Source organism: Antedon mediterranea, chromosome 3 (assembly GCF_964355755.1).
Source record: "Antedon mediterranea chromosome 3, ecAntMedi1.1, whole genome shotgun sequence".
Classification (NCBI taxonomy): Eukaryota; Metazoa; Echinodermata; class Crinoidea; order Comatulida; family Antedonidae; genus Antedon; species Antedon mediterranea.
This window is the reverse complement of record NC_092672.1, coordinates 38,616,372-38,637,469: the sequence shown is the minus strand read 5'-3', so window position 1 is coordinate 38,637,469 and position 21,098 is coordinate 38,616,372. Positions and strand designations below refer to the sequence as shown.

At 34.1% G+C, this 21,098-nt stretch overlaps 3 protein-coding genes across 7 annotated transcripts; 1 reads left to right on the top strand and 2 right to left on the bottom strand.

Moving 5' to 3' along the window:
* The first annotated feature begins 4,799 nt into the window (after positions 1-4,799).
* Positions 4,800-13,599, top strand: LOC140045543 (phosphorylase b kinase gamma catalytic chain, skeletal muscle/heart isoform-like). Of its 2 annotated transcripts, XM_072090496.1 has the most exons (11): positions 4,800-4,872; positions 5,335-5,557; positions 5,888-6,063; positions 6,471-6,525; positions 6,917-6,982; positions 7,276-7,348; positions 10,089-10,179; positions 10,366-10,489; positions 11,474-11,597; positions 11,694-11,819; positions 12,098-13,599. In XM_072090496.1, exons 2-11 carry the CDS (start codon positions 5,460-5,462, stop codon positions 12,410-12,412), a joined length of 1,248 nt encoding a protein of 415 aa, XP_071946597.1. In that variant the 5' UTR covers positions 4,800-4,872; positions 5,335-5,459; the 3' UTR covers positions 12,413-13,599. The 2 variants fall into 2 exon arrangements, with proteins under 2 accessions (XP_071946597.1, XP_071946596.1); XM_072090495.1 differs by lacking the exon at positions 4,800-4,872 and having other exon boundaries at positions 5,287-5,557.
* Positions 13,600-14,426: 827 nt separating this feature from the next.
* LOC140045544 (SRR1-like protein) lies at positions 14,427-18,074 on the bottom strand. Of its 3 annotated transcripts, none has more exons than XM_072090497.1 (8): positions 17,992-18,069; positions 17,412-17,598; positions 17,275-17,315; positions 16,640-16,998; positions 15,998-16,096; positions 15,596-15,744; positions 15,139-15,184; positions 14,427-14,870 (listed from the first exon to the last, which is right to left on the bottom strand). In XM_072090497.1, exons 2-8 carry the CDS (start codon positions 17,567-17,569, stop codon positions 14,682-14,684), a joined length of 1,041 nt encoding a protein of 346 aa, XP_071946598.1. In that variant the 5' UTR covers positions 17,570-17,598; positions 17,992-18,069; the 3' UTR covers positions 14,427-14,681. The 3 variants fall into 3 exon arrangements, with proteins under 3 accessions (XP_071946598.1, XP_071946599.1, XP_071946600.1); XM_072090498.1 differs by having other exon boundaries at positions 18,002-18,038; XM_072090499.1 differs by lacking the exon at positions 15,139-15,184 and having other exon boundaries at positions 14,427-14,765; positions 17,992-18,074.
* A 151-nt stretch (positions 18,075-18,225) lies between these two features.
* LOC140045542 (exonuclease V-like) lies at positions 18,226-21,091 on the bottom strand. Of its 2 annotated transcripts, none has more exons than XM_072090494.1 (3): positions 20,955-21,091; positions 19,414-20,200; positions 18,226-19,237 (listed from the first exon to the last, which is right to left on the bottom strand). In XM_072090494.1, exons 1-3 carry the CDS (start codon positions 20,955-20,957, stop codon positions 18,480-18,482), a joined length of 1,548 nt encoding a protein of 515 aa, XP_071946595.1. In that variant the 5' UTR covers positions 20,958-21,091; the 3' UTR covers positions 18,226-18,479. The 2 variants fall into 2 exon arrangements, with proteins under 2 accessions (XP_071946595.1, XP_071946594.1); XM_072090493.1 differs by having other exon boundaries at positions 19,414-20,196; positions 20,955-21,083.
* Positions 21,092-21,098: the final 7 nt, after the last annotated feature.

Genomic DNA, 21,098 nt, shown 5'->3' with positions numbered 1-21,098 from the left:
TGGGAACCAGGCTTTACGCCTAGCTAGCCTAGTGGGGCCGGAGGCCAACTCGTAGTGGTAGTAGGCCTCTATCGTTTCCCACTCCAAACAGAATAAAAAATAACATCGCAAAAATGGCATCTTCTTCCATAGTGTATAGATGAAACAATGAAACCCTTAAAATAACTTTTATTAATTTAAATGAACCGAGAACAAAATAAACAACAATGCAAACGTGAACGAATACAATAATGAAAATGGTAAAAACCGCGCGAATACATCGGACCACCGGAGCGGTGACTACTTCTTCGCATGCAGCTAAAGTAAAATGACGTCACGTTAAAGCCTGTCGTCAAATAAGCGCGGAGCGGCGCTATACAATCTTTGATTTTACAAAATGTTTTCAGTGATAAATGATGGTGCGATCGGTGGTGGTACGGAAAATAAAATTATTCCGATATTGTTCCTGATAACAAAGAAGCAGATTAAATATAGTTGTTTATTTGACCCATTTGGCTTAGATGCCTATGCCTAGAAAGATTTTCTATGATACTATCTACTCACTAGCGGCCTAAAATACAGTATATTTGAGTAGTAGTTTATTAGTACACTACACACTATCAGGCCATATCCTCCTTCATCGTTACCGCGTGGCATAGTGTACATCTGCACGATGCCACGGCTAACTACACTTCACTTCCCACCCACCAGTGGTGGCGCCAGCGGGGGGGGGGGGGGGGGGGGGGGGGGGGGTCGGGGGGGGGGGGCCAGGGCCCCCCCCCCCCCCCCCCCCCCGTCGGGGAAAGCTGGCCCCCCCCGTCGGGGAGTATTGGCCATATTTGTCGGGGAGAAAAATATGATCATTTCTTTTCTGGTAAAAAATAAAACAATATTAAGTGTACTACTATATATTTTAAGTAACTGCGGCATTCCATTTTTGACGTACGTACGATATACTGACAGCGAAGTAAACAGTATATGTGGTACGCATTTGTCTGGCGGTGTCTGTTTGTACGAATCTTTCACTCACTGCGGTATACGCGTCGACATATCTGGGCTGTATCATATTACATCCAGGGACCAAAATATGTATTTTTCAGATTCCAGGCGAAAATCGAAAATTCATTTGCAACTACGCATCGACGTACGTTCATACAGGGATAAAGGTACGAGTTATGTTCTCACGGTTGAGTTTACGAATTGTTTCAATTTACCAATAACCCTTGCGTATATGTTCGCTGTCGATTAAAGGGGTTTGGGTGGGGGTTCGATTGGGAAAAGGAAGCGGTTGGCCCGAACCATAAAACAGGGTCTGGTCACGTTTCTTTTCGCGCATAAATCTCGATCTAGGGTAGGTGGGTGAATAGGGTGGCTTACTTCTAAAGGGAAAAAAAAGATGCAACAAACCCGTGACCGTCGCTAGACGCGGATTCGGCGCACTTGACTCTTTTAATTAAGAAGAGTAGGCTAGAGCTATAGTTGTGTAAATAGGCCTACATAGTGAAAGAACTATTTATGAATTCAAGAGTTTAAAAAGAAAACGCAATTTAAAATCTTCGGAAAATACCCACAACTGAGTTATTTTCAAAACACATGCACTCCCACTACCAGCATCACGTTGTCTTAGATCGCTCTTCGTGTGAATGCTGACGTCATCACTCTCCAAAAATACACCATTTTCCGCCCTGGTCCGTGTGCAAGCGTTAGCGTGGACCTGTATATTTACACCCCTGTACAGAGTAGAGTGTAATATCGTGAACTTTTTTCTCGCGTATGAAGGTTTTTTATATAATGGTATGCAGTATAAACGATAAAAAAAACGATAAACATGATGTTCTTTTATTATTATTTCATAGGCATAACATAAACATGAAATGTCTTGTTCTATGTACACGGCCGAAAAAACGGCATTTTATTGATTTGTGTTATAGACACGGCGATTACGGCAATCATCATTGTATACAGACCACCAAAGCACAGTCGTACACTAAACACATGCACTATCGAGGCATTTTTGGATCAAAGTTTATTATTAGTTCGTCGAAAAAGATCCGTATTAATTAGAGTATTTAGGAAAGATTTATTTAAATTTACATTATTATGTGACATTGTTATTAAATGTAAATGGAAACAGTTGCTCTAGCCCATTAAACAGTGTGTAAGCATCTATTTTTTCAAAATTTTCTGAGGCTCGGGAGGGGGAATACCCCTCCCAAACCCACCCCCGCTTTCGCGCGTACGGCCCCCCGTGGGGGAATTCGGCCCCCCTGTCGGGGAATTCGGCCCCCCCGTCGGGGAAATCCTGGCGCCACCACTGCCACCCACCCTAGCAGCTAGGTATGCACTGCGCTGCCACTAGGCCTAGGGCCTAGCCTATTTCGGATCTCATGTCTTGCAACATCTGAAAATACATAATGTACTAATGATACTGTACATTATTGTTATTTTTTATTCGCACTGGAAGGAAGTATCTAGGCTTTCCTGTTATGTTAAAATTAAATATATTATTTATTATCCTCAGCAGTGAAAAAAATTATATTTTGTTGTATATGCCGTGATTTTAATTGTTAAAAACATGATCGTCAGTCGATGGCTCAGGAGTTTCGATAAATCTCGCGTCGCGCGTGGTGGAAAACACGCTCAGCAAGTTTGCTTCATATGCATGATACTCTGTGACGACCCACTTTAACGTGACGTCATTTTACTTTAGCTGCATGCGAAGAAGTAGTCACCAACCCAGCCAATTCAAGCGATCAACGATTTGACCTTTTATCCTAGCATGCACTGTGTGGTGATGAAACTTCCGGTATAACACGGTATCGTGATTTCTAGTATAGGTGGGTTGACCTCGGTCCGAACAACACGCTAAAAATTAAAGCCGTGTTCAAATTTAGGGTGTTGTATAAACACGACCTAAGATTTACGGTGGCCCACAACTGTCACGCACACTATATAAATCATATTCACACAATTAAAGAAGGAATCACACAATTAAAGAAGAAATCACACAATTAAAGAAGGAATCGCATATAAACAAAAGAAAGCATGAAAATATAAAACGAAATGCACAAATAAAGAAACGCGCAATTAAAGAAGAGCTAAGCACAATTAATTAAAGAAGTCCGCAACAAATTCGAAAGCTCCTCGCACAATTAAAGAAGTTCGCAACAAAATCAAAAGCTCCTCGCACAATTAAAGAAGTCCGCAACAAATTCGAATGTTCCTCGCACAATTAAAGTACAGTAGTCCGTATGGAACGCCATCGCTGCCTCCGGCAGCAAGCTTTAATTCTATTACGTTCGGCTCTTTTACCATTCGGCGCTATTCGGCCCATTTACCATTACGTTCGGCTCTTTCAGCATTCGGCGCATTTCTATTTGGCCCATTTACCATTACGTTCGGCTCTTTCAGCATTCGGCTCTTTTTTATTCGGCCCATTTAACATTGCGTTCGGCTCTTTTTGATTCGGCCCTTTTATATTCGGCTCTTTCTGCATTACGTTGGGCTCTTTTTAAATCGGCATTTTTTTATATGGCGCAATTAAAATCTAACCTTTGACATGGGGTCAAATGGAAGAAAATCAACGACTGGAAATGATTCTATGAAAAGTTTACAAACATTTCATCATCATGGCGCCAACCATGAGTAGCCAACCGATTAAAGATGTGTTGAATAACCTAAAATTAATTCATCTTTTAACAAATTTTGAGCGAGAAAGGGTAAATTATTATTATTAAATGTTAGGCTGACACTAGGCTAGGCCTAGCTAGCCTATGCCATAAATCAACCTTTTCTCTCTCAAAATGGTCAATAAGGTGGGACAATTGCAACTTCTCTAACACATTAATCATGTCAATAACATGATTAGTCATATTGAAATAGCTTTCAAATTCATTTAATTCAACCAACCAAACACTCTACATGCTGCATCTATTTGTTTTGTAAACTTTTCATAGACTCATTTCCAGCCGTTGATTTTCTTCCATTTGACCGCATGTAAAAGGTTAGAATTTAATTGCGCCGTATAAAAAAGGGCCAAATCAATAAGAGCCGAACGTAATGCAGAAAGAGCCGAATAAAAAAGGGCCAAATCAATACAGAAAGATCCGAACGTAATGGTAAATGGGCCAAATAGAAATGCGCCGAATGCTGAAAGAGCCGAACGTAATGGTAAATAGGCCAAATAGAAATGCGCCGAATGCTGAAAGAGCCGAACGTAATGGTAAATGGGCCGAATAGAAATGCGCCGAATGCTAAAAGAGCCGAACGTAATAGTAAAAGAGCCGAATAGAATTAAGTTTGCTGCCGGAGGCAGCGATGGCGTTCCATACGGACTACTGTACTTTAATTTGTTGCGGACTTCTTTAATTGTGCGAGTAGCTTTCGAATTTGTTGCGGACTTCTTTAATTGTGCGAGGAGCTTTCGAATTTGTTGCGGACTTCTTTAATTGTGCGAGGAGCTTTCGAATTTGTTGCGGACTTCTTTAATTGTGCTTAGCTCTTCTTTATTTGTGCATTTCGTTTTATATTTTCATGCTTTCTTTTGTTTATATGCGATTTCTTCTTTAATTGTGCGATTTCTTCTTTAATTGTGTGATTCCTTCTTTAATTGTGTAATTCCTTCTTTAATTGTGTGATTCTGTGTTATAGTGTGCGTGACAGTTGTGGGCCACCGTAAAGATTACAATGAGCCTAATACTGCTCGGTCGTCGTATCCAATCACACAGTTCAAAACGTTTGGACAACGCCCCCTTTTCGTGTAATTATGTGACGTCGTAGGTACGGACGTATGTGATCCATGAAAAAGGTTTGTAAATGACATGTAAACTCGTGACTTTTGTTTACCTTTAATTTTTGACAACTAGGCCTACATGTAGGAATAACAAATAGCGTGTAAATATATATGTCAAATTAATAACGTAAATGAAAGACGTGGTTATAAATTCCAACAATTATATTGACTCTGTGGTGTAAAGTCTAGGCTAGGCCTAAAACTAGAGTGAGGAGGCGTGCATTTTATTCTCAGGCATTCTCACGCTCAAAAGTCGCCGGACTGGTGAGCTGAGTGAGGACAATAGTAAGCTAATACTGGGGCCTAAGCTTGCTGTAGCTATAACTGTACATTAATTCTCTCAAAATTTAGATCTATTATAAAAGATGAGAACAAAAATAACAGCAGGCTAGACTAAACTAATAAAACATATTATTTATTATGATCATCAAAAAGTCATATTTCTATCTGAAATTAAGATAAAAAGAACAAGAAAGTGGGAGGGGGAGTAGGTAGGTTAGTCATCCTTACTGTTTTCCGAATGTCAGTGTTAACATAATGTTATAATATTATTTCTGTTTAAGATATCTGAATCTGTCTTCTAAAAGAAGCAAAGCATCATGCATTTACTATAAAAAAAGATGAATAAAAAAAGTGTAATCTTGGCCATATTGAAGATTTGATATAATTTAAAATTGAAACTCCAAATATGGCAATTGGAACCGATGAAACAGATGATGACCTTTCATTAGTAGCGTATGGATCTGTTCTCTACTCTAAATATGTACCAAAGCAAATCCTAGGCCGGTAAGAAAATATTTTGTATCTTTTAACCACCTAAATAAACTGTGCATCATCTATACAGTTAAAAGAAGCAGTCAAGTCTGATATTTGGAATGTGTTTATGAATTAATTTGGAACCTTTTACTCCTCAAGAAAAAGTCTGATTTTGGGAGAGTTTCCGGTTTTCAGAGAGTCCTAGTACTATTTGGAGAGTTATTTTTGTATTTCAACCACAATAAACTTTTTTATTTTTTATTAATTATTAATGGTTAGAAAATTGTACATGTTATTATTCAATAAAAAACAAACATTTCAAATTCCCCAAATTTAAAAACAATTTCTTTTGTTTATTAGCGGTATCAGCAGTACTGTAAGACGATGCATTGAGAAAGACTCGCAGACAGAATTTGCTGTCAAAATTATCGACGTTGTCTCTGAAAATGTTGATGAGATTGGAATTGAAGAACTCAAAATAGAGTACAGAAACGAAGTTGCAATTTTAAGAAAATTATCTGGTCATCATCACATTGGTAAGCACTGTACACAAATAATAATATTAATATTCTGGATTTGTGAAACCCTTAAACGATCTGTCTACACTATCAAACTAGTTTGACAACAAAATTATGATGTGCCTAAATATAGTACAGTAGTGATATTCCCAAATATGGTAGTGATATGACATGTGTCCATATATGGGCATATTTTTTTGTTACATAAAGTTTGATAGTGTAGACAGAGCTTAAGCACTGTACATATTATTACCCTGGTCGTTTTTGGATCTATTTTTTAAAACATCGATGCAAAGTTATGTCTTGACCTTACCAGGTCACCCAATAATTGATGAATAGTAAAAAATAATGTATTTGACTCATGTGCTGTGTTTAAGTAATACAAAATAAGTATTGATATTTATGATTGTTTGGTTTTGTTTCAGTCTTGTTAAATGATTTTATTGAATCTCCAACATATTTCTTCCTGGTTTTTGAATTGTAAGTACCAACTAAGTACCAACTCTTTATGGCTTTCTGTTTAACAAGGGTGTGGAAGTGCAACATTATGTGAAAGAGAGTGATGTTGACACTAAAGTGACAACATTTCAGATGCAAATTTGAAACAACCTATGACCCTGCGTATGACTCATCTCAGTAATTTTTAAAAGCAATTATCAATACAGTTACCACATAGTTTTACATAATAAAATAGTTTTTATAAAAAAAAACCCATACTGATATTAGAAGCCTACCCAAATCCGGACAATATTGTTGACTTATTCTAGTATTGTTAATATTAGTCCAGCTATTAATATATCATGAATCATTATATAGATTACTCACAGTATCTTATGTGTTTGGCTCATTTATAATATTACTTTTTTTCCAGATGTACTGGTGGTGAACTTTTTGATTATCTTACTAAAGTTGTTGCATTATCAGAGAAAAAAACTAGGTAAAAGAACAATACATTATCGTATCTATTTAAAATAAAAAATACAGTACGTGTTACAGTATAGCATAAAGCAAGAGTCATCATTGTATGCTTTGTCTGTTTGCTAGTTTGACAAAAAAAAAGTGTGATGTGCCCAAATATGGTAGTAATATGACATCATCATTTTGTTTGTCACATAAAGTTTGATAGTGTAGACAGAGCTTTAAATTGTGCTCATACTGTAATAAAATATTTAATTAATAAATAAATTAATATATTTTAAGAAGTACAGTTTATTTTTTCTTCTTCCATAGAAATTTAATGAAGCAGATACTAGAAGCCGTGCAATATATACATAGTCATGGAATAGTCCATCGTGATTTAAAGGTAAAGTAAGCAATAGAATAGTTAAGATTACTCACATTAGTCATGGAATAGTCCATCGTGATTTAAAGGTAAAGTAAGCAATAGAATAGTTAAGATTACTCACATTAGTCATGGAATAGTCCATCGTGATTTAAAGGTAAAGTAAGCAATAGAATAGTTAAGATTACTCACATTAGTCATGGAATAGTCCATCATGATTTAAAGGTAAAGTAAGCAATAGAATAGTTAAGATTACTCACATTAGTCATGGAATAGTCCATCATGATTTAAAGGTAAAGTAAGCAATAGAATAGTAAAGATTACTCACATTAGTCATGGAATAGTCCATCGTGATTTAAAGGTAAAGTAAGGAATAGAATAGTTAAGATTTCTCACATTAGTCATGGAATAGTCCATCATGATTTAAAGGTAAAGTAAGCAATAGAATAGTAAAGATTACTCACATTAGTCATGGAATAGTCCATCGTGATTTAAAGGTAAAGTAAGCAATAGAATAGTTAAGATTACTCACATTAGTCATGGAATAGTCCATCGTGATTTAAAGGTAAAGTAAGCAATAGAATAGTTAAGATTACTCACATTAGTCATGGAATAGTCCATCGTGATTTAAAGGTAAAGTAAGCAATAGAATAGTTAAGATTACTCACATTAGTCATGGAATAGTCCATCGTGATTTAAAGGTAAAGTAAGGAATAGAATAGTTAAGATTACTCACATTAGTCATGGAATAGTCCATCGTGATTTAAAGGTAAAGTAAGCAATAGAATAGTTAAGATTACTCACATTAGTCATGGAATAGTCCATCGTGATTTAAAGGTAAAGTAAGCAATAGAATAGTTAAGATTACTCACATTAGTCATGGAATAGTTCATCGTGATTTAAAGGTAAAGTAAGCAATAGAATAGTTAAGATTACTCACATTAGTCATGGAATAGTCCATCATGATTTAAAGGTAAAGTAAGCAATAGAATAGTTAAGATTACTCACATTAGTCATGGAATAGTTCATTGTGATTTAAAGGTAAAGTAAGCAATAGAATAGTTAAGATTACTCACATTAGTCATGGAATAGTCCATCGTGATTTAAAGGTAAAGTAAGCAATAGAATAGTTAAGATTACTCACATTAGTCATGGAATAGTCCATCGTGATTTAAAGGTAAAGTAAGCAATAGAATAGTTAAGATTACTCACATTAGTCATGGAATAGTCCATCGTGATTTAAAGGTAAAGTAAGCAATAGAATAGTTAAGATTACTCACATTAGTCATGGAATAGTCCATCGTGATTTAAAGGTAAAGTAAGCAATAGAATAGTTAAGATTACTCACATTAGTCATGGAATAGTTCATCGTGATTTAAAGGTAAAGTAAGCAATAGAATAGTTAAGATTTCTCACATTAGTCATGGAATAGTCCATCATGATTTAAAGGTAAAGTAAGCAATAGAATAGTTAAGATTACTCACATTAGTCATGGAATAGTTCATCGTGATTTAAAGGTAAAGTAAGCAATAGAATAGTTAAGATTACTCACATTAGTCATGGAATAGTCCATCGTGATTTAAAGGTAAAGTAAGCAATAGAATAGTTAAGATTACTCACATTAGTCATGGAATAGTTCATCGTGATTTAAAGGTAAAGTAAGCAATAGAATAGTTAAGATTACTCACATTAGTCATGGAATAGTCCATCATGATTTAAAGGTAAAGTAAGCAATAGAATAGTTAAGATTACTCACATTAGTCATGGAATAGTCCATCGTGATTTAAAGGTAAAGTAAGCAATAGAATAGTTAAGATTACTCACATTAGTCATGGAATAGTTCATCGTGATTTAAAGGTAAAGTAAGCAATAGAATAGTTAAGATTACTCACATTAGTCATGGAATAGTCCATCGTGATTTAAAGGTAAAGTAAGCAATAGAATAGTTAAGATTACTCACATTAGTCATGGAATAGTCCATCGTGATTTAAAGGTAAAGTAAGCAATAGAATAGTTAAGATTACTCACATTAGTCATGGAATAGTCCATCGTGATTTAAAGGTAAAGTAAGCAATAGAATAGTTAAGATTACTCACATTAGTCATGGAATAGTCCATCGTGATTTAAAGGTAAAGTAAGCAATAGAATAGTTAAGATTACTCACATTAGTCATGGAATAGTTCATCATGATTTAAAGGTAAAGTAAGCAATAGAATAGTTAAGATTACTCACATTAGTCATGGAATAGTCCATCGTGATTTAAAGGTAAAGTAAGGAATAGAATAGTTAAGATTTCTCACATTAGTCATGGAATAGTCCATCATGATTTAAAGGTAAAGTAAGCAATAGAATAGTTAAGATTACTCACATTAGTCATGGAATAGTCCATCGTGATTTAAAGGTAAAGTAAGCAATAGAATAGTTAAGATTACTCACATTAGTCATGGAATAGTCCATCGTGATTTAAAGGTAAAGCAATTAAACAATAGAATAGTTAGGACTACTCACATTTTGTCTGAAAAAAACACTTGCTTTTATTTACAAGTGTTTTGTATTTGTTGTTTTTTCTTTTGCATATACTTGGTCCTCCAAACTGTGATCTTGGATGTTTGTTACATTCTTATGTTTTTATTTGAAATAAGTTTATGATCATCAGTGTTTTGTAGTCAACTTTCTTCCACATATTTACTTTCCATTCATTTTGATCTTGTACATAGTGGGTAAAGACTAATTTCTAAAATTGATATTTGTGTTTTATCAGCCTGAAAACATTCTCCTTGATGAAAATCTAAACATTAAAATATCAGACTTTGGTTTTGCTGCTCAAGTTCAAGACGGGAAGCTCTTAACAGGTTTGCTTATTCTTAATTTAAGTATGAACTAAAAATTAAGTTTAACAGTAAAAATTAATAAGATAAGAAAGATTAAAATGTCTTTGTATAGTGTAGCTAATAGCCTATTATTTTGTGTATTGGATTGTCTACCATATTTAATAATAAAAATTGTCTTATTAAACTGAAACTTTTCATTTTAACAAGATTTGTGTGGCACACCAGGTTACTTAGCACCAGAGGTTTTAAAGTGCAACATGAAAGTCGATAAAGTCAAAGGTTATAGCTTTGAGGTCGACCTTTGGGCATGTGGTGTTATTATGTATACATTGTAAGTATTAACCATATACCCTAATATTATTTTAGACCATTTCTTGTATTCATTTCTATTTACTAGTACTTTCAACCTGGCAGTTTTCTTTAATTAACCAAATAAAATTTAGTTATTAAGTAAAATTGACAGGTAAGAATGAGAAAATAATTTCATTTGGTTTCAATGTATAGAGTTCATAAATTATAAACCAGTGGAAAACTAAAGCTCTGTCTACACTATCAAACTTTATGTGACAACAAAATGTGATGTTTCCATATATAGACATGATAATGTCATATCACTACTATGTTTGAGCATATCACTACCATATTTGGGCATATCACACATCAAACTAGTTTAATATTGTAGACAGAGCTTAAGGTAGTAAGTAAGGATGACTTTCAGTTTATGGATAAAATAAATCATCATAGTTAATGTTACATCCTTGTTATAAAAATAAAAATGACTATAATAAATAAAATAATTACAGTATACACATTTAATATAAAGTAAATTTATTATGACCTTGGAGTCTACTGGTTGCTTGACACCAACTTTTAGTGGAAAGCTTATCAAAGAGTTTGGTAGGTATGACATGTTGTATAAATCTGTAGGCGTAGCCTTATTTTTGATAACCATTCTAAATAATGTATACATATAACATCCAATCTGCCGACAAATTAAAATTAGTGACATACTTTGTTTAAAAACATTTTAGCAAATAAATAAGCATTAAGATTTAATTATAAGAATATAGATGAAACAGTGCATTAAATAACACCACTGTGTCCAAAGGAGGATGTGGTAGAGGTCAAAGTTGAATGACATTATCCATGATTAATATAATAGTGTCACCTCCTATGACAATTCACAATCAAATCGTATATAAATAGTCTACTATCAATTGGGCATATTTAATTCTTAATAAACGTGTACAGGTAACTAGTTTATTTTATAGTAGAGTTCATTGTGTACTAGATTCTATGTATGATCTTTACACAGATTAGTTGGCCTTCCACCTTTCTGGCATCGTAAAAAGATGGTTCTACTCCGTTCGATAATGGATGGCAGATATAAGTTTGGAAGTCCAGAATGGGATGATATATCTCAAGCACCAAAAGAATTGGTAATTATTGTATTATAATTTTTTTCTTAATATGTGACCTATGAATATTGGTTCTCCGACATATAACAATTTGTTTGTTTTTTTCCATTTTGACAGATATCTAAATTATTAGTAGTGAATCCTAAAGAGAGGTACACAGCAGAGGAGGCAATTAACCACCCTTTCTTCCACTTTGAGGTCAAACAGGCAGACGAGTTCTTTATGGCTCGTAGGAAATTTAAGGTAAACAATAATAATAATAAAAGTTGAAATTTAAAATTAAATATTGGAAACATCAATCAGTGAATCAAACTTAAATTTGGATATCAATAAATATACAGTTACTGTTGAATATAAATACTGTATCCAGGATAGGAAGGAACGGAAGTCCATCAGAAGATGGATACTATATGACCCAATGGTTGACAGAATGGACGCTGACCGACAGCAATATTTGGGAATATTCAAAATATCGTAAAGCATTTTAAATCTATTTTAAAACCAAATTTATTTTATTTCAGGCTGCAATAATTACTGTAAGAAGTGTCTGCAAGTTACAAAAATTAAACTCACAACGGCCAGTAAATTTAAATTCAGCAAAGGCAAACCCTTACGGTGTTAAAATGGTACGGAAAGTTTTAGACGGGTGTGCGTTCCACATTTATGGACACTGGGTGAAGAAGGGCGAAGAACAGAACCGTGCCGCTTTGTTTGAGACCACACCTAGAATGGAGTTGCGAGCAAATTCAGATTCATGGAAGGGTACAAGGCATCTTAGTGATTACTATGGCCATCATTCTGTTCTACATGAAACAGTCTCTGAGGAAACCTCATAACAAAACATTAATATTCATTACCAACTCGTGAATATTCATAGGTACTAATTACCAACTCATGAATATTCATCAAATCTGAATATTAATTATCTTAAATATATACTGCTATATAAAACATAATTGTTTGCTTAATTTCTTTGTATTTAAATCAATATTAAAGTCTAATACCTCAAGCAACAAAGTTTTGTGGTAAAATTAACCACCTTATAATAATGAAAATACCTCAAATCCAATGTAACTTGTTTGATGTGAGTCGTTTTGCTATGGCAGTATATGTTTGAGGTTACTAATGGGCATATTGCAATAAGACTGTTGTGTAAGTTATTTAACATACAATAATCGGTTTTTGTTTAATTACGACATTTTAAGTTTTAGTACGAGAGCAAGTACTAAACTAGATCGTAACATTTTTTTAGGGAAAAAAAAACATTTTGTAAATACAGACCATGGGAAGCATGAGATTTGTGTCTGGAACTGTTTGAGAACATAACTGGTACTGTCTGTGTTTCCATAGGAACGTCAATCTCTTCCCTATGGGAAGTATATATTATTCCGCCAACATTTATTTATTGCAACTATTTAGAAAAACTGAAATTATTATTTTGTTATGAAATAGGCAAATGCAATCCTATAGACATAACTATGTATAAGCCTGTATTTATACCAGGGTGTATTGTTATCAATTGTGAGTAGAAATCTGTTTTTTTTTTTTTTTTTTAATTCACAGATACCATAATGTCAACAGACCCAACTAAAAATAGTGAATAATTCAAACTCATAAAAAGAGAAATCGAGATTCAATATTTGGTTGTTCATCTGTATTAGAATGTTTTGCATTATGAAAACGCAATTTTATTTACCTTAGATTTTTAAAAGTGAGCTCTTTTGTGTTTTAGAAGGTGCTATGCAAATACTATTTTAATTGAGAAACATTTACTGCAGTTGGTTTGTAATGTTGTGAGTTAAAATCTTTTATTTTTTGTTCTTCATATCATAGTTGGTCAGTTTAAAACAGAAAACATACTGTAACTAAAAAGGTATAACTTAAAATTGAGACAATAATGCTTATTGTTATCAGCTTAAAATAATATAATAACATAATATATATTGCATTGTTTTTATTCTTTAAAAAAAAAAATAAAGGCAGGTTTTATAATTTGTGAGGTGATCTGAATTTGTATGATTTAATTAAAAAATTAAAGTTCCAAATTCCACATTGTATTCGTGTGTACTGTATTAAGTTTAAATGTTGAAATGTTGTTATATTGGCACTCGGGGCTGGGGGCGCTGTTCAACTTCTTTTCCAATCTGTTTCCTCCCAGCAGAGTCCATCTCTATGTCTGACGTGTGTTGGATTTCTAAAGATTTAACCAATCAGTGAACTGAGATTTTGTGAAGTTGCAGATGACTAAAAAAGTTGAATGCATTCTCGATTGTCTAACGGAGCACGATTCACGCGCACTGGAAATATAATTTTCATTTTAATGATTTTTTTGAATAGTTTATATAGAAAGTGAAGGGATGACAGTCTCCAAATATTAACTTATAGAAGGTTATTATCATGCAATAGATACTGGCAAACTCGGAAATCAGAAGGTATGTTCTGTTTGAGCTCCTAGCTAGCAGCTAGGAGGGCTTAGCTTTAGACCTCTTTAGGCATGCATGGCTTAACATTTGTGTGTGGTATTTGACGATCACATCTAAACAAGTTCTTTCTGCTTTAAAAAAGAAATGTGTCGTCTGTTGGATGTAGAATTACTAAATTCAAGTCGAGTTTATTGATAAACAAATTCATGTAAATGACATGGATGGTAGAGGGTCCTCTTGGACTCGGCTGACTACAGTATTAATATTATTTATTCAATATATATAATTCAATGTAGGTACTCTAAATTGTTAGCACTTTTAAACTATCTGTTGCCTTGAATTGTTTTAAATACAGCACAAATTGTTAGAATCAATCAAGATCTTTATTTCCATCATAACAAACATAAAATACAAATTAAGATGGAGGACATACAAATTAAGATGGAGGACGTACAAATGTGTAGAGTGTAAAAACAGTGATACATTGCAGGCACATTTATTATTTTCAGATTCAATGTATTCAGTATGGACATTGTACATTCACTATTGCATAATTTATTTTTGAAGTTTGAAGACTTGATTCACTTGAATCATTACAATGTAATTTAACTCTTCCCTGATTCACTTTTCAATGGTTATTGCTCCACTTAAGTATACGATAAAGTCCTAGCAGCCATACTTATTAAGATTTCTTGAAAATTATTTCAGCATCTGTTATGTTGGAATAGTTAGGCTCCTTTGCAGATTGCCACGTAATAGAGGGCGCCTGTTGAAGGGAAGAAGCAGGAAAGAAATGAACGGCAATGTCATTAAAAATGTCCAGAAATTTAAAGTTGTTTTCTACATCAAGTTGTTGTGTGAACGGTAAAATCTGAAATATAGCATTAAGAAGAAATGCACAATAAAAAAAATCTTGGCACTGTGTAAAATGTTTTTCTGCTAATGTTGGGTGCCAGTGCCCAGATAATACAGACACCTATAAAAGCCATGCAGTGCAGTTGGCTGATGTGCGCAATATTTCATTAAATACTACACACAAATCGAATATTTGTTGGAACACTTTCAAGACATCATTAATATTTCTCGTTGATGTTCCACTAAAAATATACAAATTCTATGTTTAATAAAATGAAGGATACAGCTTTGATGTATGGCACTTCCTCTTCTAAGAGCTTGCTTGGAAACCTAGAAACAAAATGGCTACAAGTAATAATCTAGTCTCTACGCCAAAATCAGGTCAGAGGTAATTTGCCTGGAAACTTAGACAGCAACACCAATTGCTACAATGAACTTTTTATGTACTTTATATATTTTTTAAATATTTTTAAAAGCTTGTATTAAAATGTTACACACAATCTGGCCATTGGCCACAAGCTGTAACATTACCATATTGTTTTTGAATAAAAAGTATATAATAATAATATTATATAATCTGTATAGCAATATCCAGTTGAGAGATAATTTATCAATAGAACAGCACAGTCTGTGAATCATGAAAAAACTTCTGACCCAAAGTTGCTTAGATTGGACAAAGGTATTAACCACCTCTTTTGAGCTAGATATAAAAAATCTGCCAGTTACAATCTACAAACTAACCTTTCTTCGATATTCTTGAAACTGTTGCCAAAGATGAGTAAATTGGCGAGGGAATTCCCCCAATTACTCCATAAGAGGTTGTTGTAGAGTGGTTTGCCACAATGGGGCATGTAAAAAAATGTCAACTTCTCAACTCTTCTTTTTCCTTCCTTTAAATTAAAATTAACATCATAATAATACTATATAAATATCACTGTTGTTATTATTATGCTCTGTTAAATAAAGTACTACATACTATCATTTTTTATTTGTAAAATACACTGGCAATTTTTTATCATGACATTTTAGAATTTGGATATAGTATTCTATACAGTAATGTTTTCAAATAACTCTGAGGATGGAGCTTAAATTCCTCAAGGTAGACTTAAACTTTAGTACTGGTGTTAAGCACACTTGTTTTACCTCATTTAATTCCAAACATGACAAACCATATTGCGTCAGAATAGAACGTTCAGTGTTTGTAAACACAGGATCATAACAATAACACATAGAGGGCGGTATCTGTAATAATAGAACGAAATGTAACATTTTCAAATTACTAGAAACATTATAACAAACATTTTTTATTTTATTTTTATTTGATGTATTCAGACACATGTGGCCAAGGATTACCAATAGTAAATTAATCACTGTCCTATTATCAGATAGGTAATCCTTCTGATACAACAGCTATTCTTTGAACCAGTTCAAATAATGAACTGGGTTCTTTAAAGTGAACACGGACAAACTGTGTACACTGGACCTACGGTTTATAGTTCTTATCTGACAAGACTTGTTCTACCACCAGAACCATGGAGCGAGTGAGCCTCGAACCCTTACAGATTTGTTATGATCAGTGGCTGTGAGTGTACTAGTACACCAGGGTAATCCCTACTAGTCTTGGAAGATGTACTAGGTTCTTTAAAGTGCACATAAGCTAGATGTGTACATTGGACCTACAGTTTATAGTCATTATCCGAGAAGATGTTCAGTATGTTAAAGGAGTCTTGGATGTACAGTAGTAGTTCAGTTTTCCATAAAGAAGAAGTCAACTGCATAATTTACCTTGAAATGATGGACAATAAGCAGCAACAATGACAGCTGATATCTAGCATTGATGCAGGAAACAAAGTTACCAAGCCCGTAACAAACAATACTATCAATTTTAGTAGCACAATCATTCATTTCATCTTCTGATTTATCCTCTACTTCAGTTCTCTTAAGTTTGCAGTCCAAACTTACATCATCTGCTGATATATGGTCTATTTTATGTTGATTTATCACTCCACAGCTATCTTCTGCAGTGTTTGTAGGACCTATTGCATCTTTGATATTGGGGGTTGCCTTCTTGATATGAAAACAATTTGTTGCATTCTTTATTTTGTATGAATTTGTGCCTAATTGTACAGCTCTTGCCACCAATTCTGTAATTTGATAATAAGCACAAGATAGTAAGTGAATTGTATTTTATCAACATCTCTTTATTTTATGATGGTACAAATACTTGAGAAAGAGTCCTTAGTTTTCAAGGTTGTCAAAATATTGGTCCCAATATAGCCCACAAGCTAAAACTATATATTAGGAGAGGTACGCCTGGAAAATACGCCATGCATGGAACTACTGGTTTAGTAGTTTGATGATTGCATGTGCAAGAAGAACACACAAATTCTAATTTTATTCCAATATGAATGTGAACTGACCTTTTAGATTGTTCCAAAAGCAACTTCCTTCAAGTTCTTTTCTGAATTAAAAAAACATAATCCTTGAGTAGGCTCATATCTCATCAATGTAATTTAAGATCTTAATTTTATTATACAGAAATGTATATCATACTCACCTGCATACATCAAGCCTAGACATCACCTTCTCAACATCAACTTCATCTTCTACACAAGATGTTAGCGGTTTTCCATCATTATTAGTCTGTCTAAATAATTTACTTGTTTTTCCCTTTTTTTTCTTTCTCTTTACCACTTTGAACTCCTCTTCCATCATTTTTTAAAATTTCTGTGTACTGCTAAATTCTAAAACAGTATTTTAAACTTATCTAATAATAATTATAATAAAATATACTGTACTGAAAATAATAGACAGCATTATTTATATTATTGAGTCTAGTAATAGCTAAGCTAGGGAAATTGTCCTTCAGGCAAATTTATAACAAATAGGTCTTTGTTTGGCTAGGCCTCCGGGACCTGCTGTATTGACACACATATATTGCCACGGTAGTAGCCGATCACATCGAGTTCAGCCGGGGTCGGGGTCTAGCTAGAGCTGAGTAGTAGGCCTAGTTAATACAGTATTTCAGTTCATGTAAACGCCTGTTCAATTTACTTTGCATTACAGTATATGCATACTACACATAAAATCTACTATTTAAAATGTAAACTATTGTTACGCCCGTTGTTGTTACGTACCGGTAGTTACCTTTTTGATCAAAACACATGTACCCTCTCGGTGTGATGAACGACAAGCACAATTAAAGGGGAAATCCCTTTTTGAATAAATAGAGGGCAGCAGAGACATTTTTGAAAAGTACTGTACTGATGTGCTGTAGTATTTATTACAGATAAGGAAGAGTTTATTTTTTACAAATTTGAAATACTGTACAATTACAAAAATAATATTAGTAATTTACAGAACAAATTATAAATACAGCAGTTAAAATTTAGGGCATAATAACATTATTTTATACATTTTAATTACAATTAATCAGCACATATAAAAATACGTATAAAATATAAAAACAATAGTTTAAAAAATTTCTGATTCAATGCGCACCCACCCTCAATCAATCCTCAAAATCTAACGTTATGAGAGGATCTCATAATATTAGGTAAAAAGTCAATGTATAATTTACCTTTTTATATATCTACACTAGACCTGATGTACATTACATTTATATTTACAATGAATTGTTTAATTTATTTGTAAGTGTCAACTGTTTGGTTTTCTTTTCAACCCATTCGCAACCATCATAATACGCACAAAATCCACACTTCCAAGCTTCCTCTACGTCAACCCCTTCAGGCTCACGCTCCCCATTCCAAAACTTTAAATAATGCTTCAATGTTTTATCTAACCAATCAGCATTCATCTCTACATGCTTGCTTGCAAATGATGCACATGTTGCTTGGTAACAATATTCTAATTTGAGTGAATCAATGAGAGGCAAGTCAGAGAATTGGAAGCGTAAGAGGACAACATCAAGAAGTTCACCAAAAAGACTACATTCCAAGCCACGTGTTTTACCATGGTCTAAAACAGCCTTCCCTAGTGGTTTGTCTGGGTCCAAGCTCAAATGTGTTAGAATTGTATCTCGGGATAAGCTTCCCTTAACAAGAGCATCAAAGAGATACTTATAAATCATAACTTGTAAAGAGTGCGTCTTATGCTGAGCTTTTGAGGGTGCTCTTTGCATTTTTCTTGTCTTCAACTCAACTAGTTCTAGCTCGCCCTGTTTATTGTATCCAATTTCATCGATGATACCACTCACAAACATGCTGGAGTTTGGTAGTTCTCCAAACACCGGTAATTCCCGGATGATATCAGATAATCCAGATGAAAGAGCAGTTATAGATGTCAACATGTTGAGTAACTTGATACCAAAGCTATCCTCCCGTGAAGTAACAGATACAGTTTTTATATCGTGAACTTCAAGTTCTATAAAATAGAAATAAAACATAAGCTCTTTGACGATGTATATACAGAAACTACATAATACAACCATGGAATCATTAATCCATGATACAACAACATACATTGATAAAATATAAATACAAATGAAATATTCTGAGTAATGAAATGTGTGTTACTGTAATACATAATATTTTGTGTACCTCGTGCCAAATGTATACTTGACCCCGCCTTAAGACCACTTGAGTCAACTTCAACCGTTGGAATTCTAGTAAACGTGTACACAAGTTCCTGTTCACACCAAGCTTGTGATGTCAGATCTGTTACATTTAGGTATTTGCCACGGAATAACTGAAATGGTGTGAATACCCTGTTTTTTTTTGCTGGTGGTGATTCTGTGACTGTGATCTCTTTAGATGGTCGACTCATCTCTGATTTGTTGACGCATTCATTTTTAGATGTTCCTGGATTACTTTCACAAACTGCTCTTTTCAAATTACCTTCATCAAGCTTTACTTCAGATGCAAGATATTTTAGAGAAGATGATTTGTTGCCAGAGGCATCATCAATTTTATGATTACTAATAAGGTCACTAGTTAGACCACCTTTACCAGTCTCGCTATCACATTTTAAATTGGTTTCAGATGTGGACTTCAAGCTTCCATTTCCACTATATATGCTGTCTTTGGGATTGTTGAAAACATTTACAAATTGGTGAAGTGAAATTTCTTTTTTGTCAGAACCATGGCTTTTCTGCTTTGTAATCTTAATCTCTGTTTCTTCTACTTTCAATTTTAACATCTTTCTGTCCTTCGAAAGAGCTTGATCAACCAAGTTGTTGTGGCAACCATCATCTGTGGAGGACTGCTCGATCATCTGCAAAAGAGCATCATCACTGAGGTCATCCCATAGTCCTTCTGATGAAGATGTGCCACTTTGTGGTGGATACTCTAACACTGTGGAAGATTGTGAGTGTGGAATATCAACTTCCTTAAAAAAAGAAAATAAAAAGTTATTTTATTTATTTTTATTTTTTAATAAAACATTTGGCATATCCGTATAGATTGAAGTTTTTGGGTTTACCTACACTGGAGTACAGACGATTAAGAGCGGATATGATCCAAATCTTCAGAATTATAAATGGTCTTGACGCTATTGAGTGCAGAAAGTTTTTTACATTTGTTGATTGTCATGGAACTAGAGGTCATGAATACAAGCTAAATAAAAACAAGTTTAGGCTTAATTCCAGGAAGTTTTCCTTCAGTTGTAGAGTTGTGGAATAACTTACCATCTAATGTTGTAAAAGCTCCAAATTTAAATCTGTTCAAGTCACTCCTCAATGGTCATTGGAAGTCCCTTGACTGCAAGTTTACCTTTTCATATTTATAATCACTTTGGAACATTATGTGTACACCCGGAGCCCGGAGTCATACGAAGACAAGAAGGGTCATATAAGCTATATTTAGCTTTCTAACCGACCCATAACATCAAGCAAGTATCATGAAAGCAAGTATCAAGCAAGTACAGAATCTGATTACTGACTGTTATTTTGTATCTATCAATCAATGGACCAGCCTACACGGTACCGACGTATTATTACTGTACTGTACTGTCATGTCAATCATGATGGTGTGTAGGCGGCACAGTTGGCTAGTAGTAGTCTGTTCACCACCACCATGCCAGTCTAAAAAAAAGATCTAGTGATCCCAAACAACCAGGAGAATGAGAGATCTCAACAACCTACCATGTTTTACCACAGGTATTGCCAATTTGAGGGGGTGATTGTTTAGCACAACAACACAATTCTCCAATCTCCCGCTTCTTTTCTTCCGCAAAATTAAGGAAACCGATCCCATATATCCATCCGTCCCCCGGAAAAAGCGCTGCA

Coding starts and splice junctions, on each gene's coding strand:
- LOC140045543 (XM_072090496.1), top strand. CDS start 5,460: ATGGCAATTGGAACCGATGAAACAGATGATGACCTTTCATTAGTAGCG. Junction 11,598..11,693: donor CTCAAGCACCAAAAGAATTG/GTAATTATTGTA, acceptor CCATTTTGACAG/ATATCTAAATTATTAGTAGT. Junction 11,820..12,097: donor TGGCTCGTAGGAAATTTAAG/GTAAACAATAAT, acceptor ATTTTATTTCAG/GCTGCAATAATTACTGTAAG.
- LOC140045544 (XM_072090497.1), bottom strand. CDS start 17,569: ATGATGGAAGAGGAGTTCAAAGTGGTAAAGAGAAAGAAAAAAAAGGGA. Junction 16,097..16,639: donor TTATTGTCCATCATTTCAAG/GTAAATTATGCA, acceptor CTATTATTACAG/ATACCGCCCTCTATGTGTTA. Junction 15,745..15,997: donor CATGTTTGGAATTAAATGAG/GTAAAACAAGTG, acceptor TTTAATTTAAAG/GAAGGAAAAAGAAGAGTTGA.
- LOC140045542 (XM_072090493.1), bottom strand. CDS start 21,066: ATGGGATCGGTTTCCTTAATTTTGCGGAAGAAAAGAAGCGGGAGATTG. Junction 20,197..20,954: donor AATACCTGTGGTAAAACATG/GTAGGTTGTTGA, acceptor TTTTTAAGGAAG/TTGATATTCCACACTCACAA. Junction 19,238..19,413: donor AAGTATACATTTGGCACGAG/GTACACAAAATA, acceptor TCTATTTTATAG/AACTTGAAGTTCACGATATA.